The sequence below is a fragment of the Haliotis cracherodii genome, unplaced genomic scaffold (assembly GCF_022045235.1).
Source record: "Haliotis cracherodii isolate W230 unplaced genomic scaffold, xgHalCrac1.p SCAF_26, whole genome shotgun sequence".
NCBI lineage: Eukaryota > Metazoa > Mollusca > Gastropoda > Lepetellida > Haliotidae > Haliotis > Haliotis cracherodii.
Window position 1 is genome coordinate 1,327,408 of NW_027266282.1, and position 7,401 is coordinate 1,334,808.

Here is a 7,401-nt window from a genome sequence, read left to right on the forward strand (position 1 = left end):
AGCATCTTGAGTCATTTCTTTTGTCTATAATAAGACAAGTCCATTTTCATGATAGGGGTTAATTACCTGATTAACATGTGCAACCAGGTATGACATTGTTGTTTTAAGATGTCTTACTAATGGGAGGAGACCTAAATAGCATTTCTCACAATATATACGGCAATCGGTGATTTCAACAGTGTTTTTCTTCGTTTTGTTCGTCTTGCCTCATCTGGAATCTGTATGACAACGACCGTCAAAAATATTTTCAAAGTAGTTTTTGGTCGTTTCCGTGACAAGTTGGCAAAGTCACACTTGTCCGATGAAGCTCCTCATGCTGAAGTAACTCGATCCGTGAAACCAGTGACCGAGATCCCTGTTGATTGGCATGCCAAGTGTCATTTGCATAAGGCCATTCATATTTTTTGTATGTGTTTCTCCCCTCAAGCCTAAACTAACCAGAGAGCGGGCGGACGAAATAAAATATATTACTTATCAAAAAATGTCTTTCAATAATTGTGTAAGTTATTTTATGACATTTAAAAAAAAAAAGTTTAAACAGTTGGTACTAGAATCTAGTCTATGAATTAATTTATGATGTAAAATGACGTCCAAAAGAAACTTTACCAGAGTTTGAAATCACTCTTGCTCAAATAAAAAAAAACATACATGCATAAGGTAAAGTGTATTGAGAAGATCAATATATCAACATAATCAACACTGAAAGTGACAATCACACCGCGACCGAGAATGACGTCAGAGCCCCGCAAAGTCGGGTGTGGTACAAAACTCGAGCTTTCAGAATCATGGACAATAGGCAGAGTACATAAACAATCGCTCACGTACAATAACAAGTCATTAGTAGAGTGTGTGACCACCAAATGCCTCAATACACGCAAAAACTCTTCGACGCACAGAAAAAGTCTGATGAGGTCGCATGGGATTTGACGCCATTTTTCTAGGAGGGCCAAGATCAGTTCTTGCCGGTTGGCTGGAGAGTGTGGTCGTTGTCGAACACGACGATCCATCAAGTCCCAGAGGTGTTCTATGGGGGACATGTCGGGTGACCGTGCAGGCCACGGCAGGGCGTTGACGTTGTTGGCTGTGAGGAAGTTAGTGACAATTCTGGCTGTATGGGCTCTAGCGTTGTCATACTGATAAATGACACCACGTGGCTGCTGTTGGAGAAATGGTAGGACAACTGGGCGAAGAATGTTATCCATGTACCGCTGTGCTGTCAAGTTTCCGTCAACGATGACCAGCGGTGTCCTCTCCTGCCCACAGATCCCTCCCCACACCATGACACTCCCTTCACCATATGGGACGAGTGAGTGAGTGAGTGAGTTAATATTTAACGTCACATCGGCAATATTGCAGCCATATCGTGACGAGAAGTACATTAATAATACATAAATGTATACAATATAAAAAGCTGTCAACGATGGACAGTAAAATTACTAGAATATCACAGATTAATATTTAAAACTAGCATACAACTATAAAAGATATATATAACGGTACAATATAAAAAAGGGCTATAGATCCCCAGCAGCTGAAGGTAGATCACCATGCTAGGGTCCATGGGGACTTACATTACTTTTGCTACCTGCATGGACCCCAGCCGGATTTACATCATCCCTTCCGCTGTTGGCAGTTAATGACAAATCTAGCCAGAATAAATGAACATATATATTACGTCTAAAAACGAGCAGAAATAAACATACTTTGAAAGACGTGGTCTTACATACCCTCTCAGGGGGACAATAATTTTACACTACTTAAACCCCCTTCGATGATATAGCCACTAACAATCTCAGTTACTGAATAATTCTACCAATTATAAAAGTTATTTATTTAATTACAAACTATAACAATCAAAATTTATGCAGTAATTCGATTTCCTTTAAAAAACCAATAATTAAATGACTACTTACCTGATAAAAAAGATCCTTGATACATGATACCTTGAAATATTTATCCCTTATGATGGAAAAATCAATGCAGTCAAGCAGGACATGCTTGACCGTGATTCTTTCATCACAAGGGACACAGAATGGAGGATCCTCACCTTTCAAAATATATTCATGAGTATAACGTGAATGGCCAATACGACATCGTCTTAAAATGACCTCTTCAAATCTGGACTGACAACCCAAGTAGGTATAACCGATATTCGCTTTTATTGCATGTAATTTATTTATACCCACTTGGGTGTCCCACTTCTTCTGCATTAGATCTCTGATGTAAGATCTAATGACAGGTTTATAATCACTGTATGGTAAAAGAAGTGGTGTCACAGATTTGTTGAGTGCTGCTTTTGCGGCAGCATCAGCCAGTGTGTTACCAACAATCCCAACATGGCTTGGTAACCAACAAAAAACGATGTCATATTGGCCAGTCGCAAGATCATTAAATAACTCAAGAATTTCAATTAAAAATGGATGTTTACATGACATATTTTTAATAGCCTGAAGGCACAAAAGTGAATCTGAAAAAATAATGAAGTCTTTAGATTTTGATTTCTTCTTGATATATTGTAGTGCTGTTAAAATTGCGTGCGCTTCTGCTGTGAATATGGAACTATTATCGGGTAAACGTGAAGATACTGTTCTGGATCCAATGATGGTGGCACTAGCAACTGCGCCACCATCCTTGGATCCATCTGTAAATATAGATTTATATGTGTCATAAGTGTTTCTTAATTGATTGTATTCTTGTTTATAAATAAGTGGATTTGTATCAGATTTCTTAAGTTTAGTTAATGTGAGGTCTACAGTTGGTCTTACCATCTGCCAAGGAGGCGATGAAAATAGTTTTGTGGGAGCTATATCCTGAAAGTTAATGTTCGCAGCAGAAACGACTGATTTAATTCTTATTCCTAGGGGTGGAACAAGAGATGTTTTCTTATTGTAAATATCTTCGTACAGAGGATTAAATACGCAATTAAAGGCTGGATTTGACTGATTGGAATATAATTTAGTGATGTACTGTAAAGATAGTTTCAGACGGCGTTGTTTAAGAGAAGGCTCATCCGCCTCAACAGACAGACTTGGAATAGGAGAAGTGCGAAAGGCTCCAAGGCAAAGCCTCAGTCCTTGGTGATGGATAGTATCAAGTTTTTTTAAATTACTTTTACAGGCTCCACCATAGACGATGGAGCTATATTCAAGTTTGGAACGGATCAGTGACCTGTATAAGTGTAGGAGGGTAGTCTGATCCCCTCCCCACTTGGAATTAGAAACAACTTTCAACAAATCGATTGCTTTCAGGCATTTAGCCTTAAGAGATTTAATGTGTGGTAAGAAAGTTAAATGGCTATCAAAGATGAGTCCCAAGAATTTGGCCTCTTTAACAACTTTGATAGGGGTGCCATTCAAAAATAATTCAGGGTCTCTATGCAGCTTATATTTTCTGCAGAAGTGTATACAGTTAGTTTTAGACATAGAAAATTTGAACCCGTTTTCGAGAGACCATTTACGAATTTTATTGAGACAGATTTGTAACTGCCTCTCTATGGTATGCATATTTTTACCACAACAAGATGCATTAAAATCATCCACGAACAGTGATCCATCCACTGAATTACTTAAAACCTTGGACAGACTATTAATTTTAATACTAAACAAGGTGACAGACAAGATACTGCCTTGTGGGACACCCTGATCCTGATTATAATGGTCAGACAGGGTGGAACCCACTCGGACTTGAAATTGTCTGTCTGTTAAAAATTGTGATATAAAATGAGGCAAACGGCCTTTCAAACCAAAATCATGTAAATCCTTTAGAATGCCATGCTTCCAAGTAGTATAGTAGGCTTTCTCAAGATCAAAGAAAATTGATACTACGTGTTGTTTGTTTACAATAGCATTTTTTACAAAGGATTCTAATCGTACTAAATGGTCGATAGTACTTCTATTTTTTCGGAAACCACATTGGATATTTGTAATTAGATTATTGGTTTCCAGATACCAAATTAAACTATTATTAACCATTCGTTCCATGGTTTTACATACGCAGCTTGTTAAGGATATAGGACGATAGTTAGAGGGATCTGTATGATCCCGGCCAGGCTTCGGTATTGGGACTACAATGGCATTATGCCATGAAGTAGGAAAATTCCCTGATGTCCATATTTGATCAAATATGTCTAAAAGTGTCCCAAGACAAGATTCTGGTAAATATTTTAAAAGCTGGTAATGAATGTTATCAGCTCCTGTTGCTGTGTCATGAGCTTGCCCAAGGGTGGTATGTAGCTCATGTAATGAGAAGACTTCATTATAGTCTTCACCATTATCAGAAGAGAAATTAACTTTTATCTTTTCCTGTTGTTTCTTAAATTTTTGAAACTCCGGGACATAATTAGATGTTGAAGAATGTTTCGCTAACGTTTCTCCAAGTTTATTGGCAATATCAGTTTTATCCGTTAATAACGTGTCACCTTCCTTAAGATGGTGAACAGATGATTTTGAACCTTTGCCTTTTATTCTTTGCACCATATTCCACACCTTGGAAATGGGCGTGCGGGAATTTATTTTGGAGACATAGTTCCTCCAAGACTGACGCTTATTTTGTTTGAAAGCACGTCGTGCCTTGGCACTGGTAATTTTGACCTTATCTAGGTTATGGACTGTAGGATGGCGGCGGAAATACTTTTCCGCTTTCTTCCTATATTTTCGTGCCTGTTTGCATTCGTTGTTAAACCATGGTTTACGAATATGTGGAATTACAGAGGACTTTGGAATTGCTGCATCAGCAATTTCATTCAGCAAGTCCGAAAACAACTGTATCGGATCTTGAACATGTTGAAAAATGTCAGGTGTTAATTTTTCAGTGGATAGTAATTCATATAAAGACCAATCAGCCTTAGTAAAATTCCACCGTGTTGTTGGTGGACGATCAGTAGGGTTAACAGTTTTAAGGATGGTAGGGAAATGGTCACTCCCACAAAGGTCATCATGAACTGACCATTCAAATTCGTTGTAAAGATCTGAATCTGTGATGGAGAGATCCAGTGCTGAATATGTTCCTGTAGCAGGATGCAAATAAGTGTTAGAATCATCATTAAATATGCAGAGATTGTTGTCCGAAATAAAGTCTTCGAACACTTTTCCCTTACTGTTTGTATTTGGACTTCCCCATAGAGGGTTATGCCCATTTAGATCGCCCATGATGATACAGGGCTTTGGTAACTGATCATAGAGATTCTGAAGATCAGCCTGCTGAAGAGTATTCGAAGGAGGAATATACAAGGAGCACAAAGTAAGTGCAATGTGCAAGGTAAGTGGGACAGCTACAGCTTGAAGATTTGTGTTGAGGGGAACAGTACTATTGATGATGCCTTGCCTGATCAATATAGTAGAACCTTCAGTAGCTTTCTCACCTGGAGGTGTAAAGGAATGATAGCAATTGTATTTCCGTAAATCAAATACATCGCTGTGCTTAAGATAAGTCTCTTGGAGACACAGTGCTGATGGTGTAAAGTCCTGAATTAGCAATTGTATCTCATTAAAATTTTACCTGAGTCCTCTGCAATTCCACTGAATCAAATGAGGCGTGTGGGTCATGGCGGCTCAATAGGTAATCTCACACGCGAGCGTGAAGAACTCCTAGCACTGGCCTGAGAAGACGGAGTTACCTCCATGTCCAAAGGTCCAAAGGAGTTATGGACAGGCACCTCTGAAGGAGAGGGTGTCCTAAGATGTTGTCTGTTTAGTTTTTTTCTTTCTGTCTTTGACATGTGAACATGTCCTGGTTTTTCAATAACAGGTAAAGATTGTGGATCAGTCTGTGATTCTGAAGATGATGTAGTGGGCTGACAATCTGATTTGTTTGGCCGAATTGACTGACGTTGTTTCAACTGGTTGAACGGAGTGAACCCATGTCAACTCAGTCTGACACTCTATGGATGAAGTGGCAACAGAACGAGACACTGCAGCAGAATACGTTAATGTTGATGGCAGCTGATTTGCTACTTGTTTTTTGGCATCCAGATATGATATGTTGTTTTGATTTTTGAGTTTCAATATCTGGGATTCAGTCTTCCAGAGTGGACAGGATTTGGACCAGGCTTCATGTTGGCCATTACAGTTGGCACATTTGACGTCCTCCCTACATTCAGTGCTGTCATGTTTACCACCACAACGCTGGCAAACATGAGGTCGATCACAAGATTTGGAACCATGACCAAACTTTTGGCAAGTATAACACCGGAGTGGATTGGGGACATACACCTCCACTCCGATATTAACATAACCAGCTTTAATTGAACGAGGGATGCTTGGTCTATCAAATGTGAAGAGATAGGTATTCAGGGGAGTGATAACACCATTGACCTTTTTGGTGAAACGTTTAACAGCTGTCACTGCCTGATCCTTTAACTCTGTAACAATTTCTTGTTCAGACATGTCCGAAAGACATCGAGCTCTGTCTCGAACAATGCCTCTACTGGAGTTTAAAGTTTTATGTGCTGAAACAGCAACCTCAACATTTGCAAATTGACTGATCGACAAGAGATTTAGAGATTGCTGTTTCTTCAGACACTCCACAAGAATAGAACCACTACGGAGACGAGTGACATTTTTCACTTCTCCACAGTGTCCGTTAATAACTTTAGAAATAGCAAACGGATTCAGTTTTAAAGGTAGTTTGTCAGCAGCCTCGATCACCAGGAATCGGGCCCATGAATCGGAGTTGGTGGGAATGTTCCCAGAATCCTCATCATCAAGACGTCTTTTTTTATCGTTACGAATTGAACCAGGTTGTTTGGTAGACATGGCGAAAGAAAAGTGTTTCAGCATACCTGCTCCCCACCCCCCATGGAGTGTCAACAAGGACAGTGTTGTAGCGCATCGGATTTTTCAGCAAGCAAACACCAGGGATACAGGGATGTTATACTCCAGCAAATATGACTTGAATAGCTATATTTATCTACCAGATGTAGTGCCAGGCAGGTTCAGTCCATGACAAGAAACTGGAGACATACAGAATACAGAGGTCAACATCACCAGATTGGCCCATGAGCCACCGCCTTCTGGCGTAAGACTCTAGGCAATTTATTCCATCAAAAATTGGTAATTCATACAAAGTATGCATGGCCAAGTCCAAAATATACATTATAATACAACACAGGAGTGCATATACAATATTATGCACAGGGCCTGGCATGACCAGCCGATTGATAAGACCGGGCCCATCTTACCACCCGTCTAGGCGAAGTAAGGGTCGAAGTAGTGTGTTGGGCAAAGGAACACAGTTCCAGGAACCAGTACCCTCAACTACCAGACTCCCGTCCTCCGCCGACACAGGGACGCAACCCACGGCAAACGGGCTGCCCACTTTGGTCGCCTCTTACGACCAGCTATGGGGTGCTGTGGAAATATTCTACCCCGGTTCCACACGGGGGAAGAGCGATTAGCGTTACCC

At 40.1% G+C, this 7,401-nt stretch overlaps 1 protein-coding gene across 1 annotated transcript; it reads right to left on the minus strand.

Annotated features, from left to right (window-relative positions):
- Positions 1-5,759: 5,759 nt before the first annotated feature.
- Positions 5,760-6,752, minus strand: LOC139472922 (uncharacterized). Its single transcript, XM_071255401.1, has one exon. It carries the CDS (start codon positions 6,750-6,752, stop codon positions 5,760-5,762), a length of 993 nt encoding a protein of 330 aa, XP_071111502.1.
- Between the last annotated feature and the right edge of the window lie 649 nt (positions 6,753-7,401).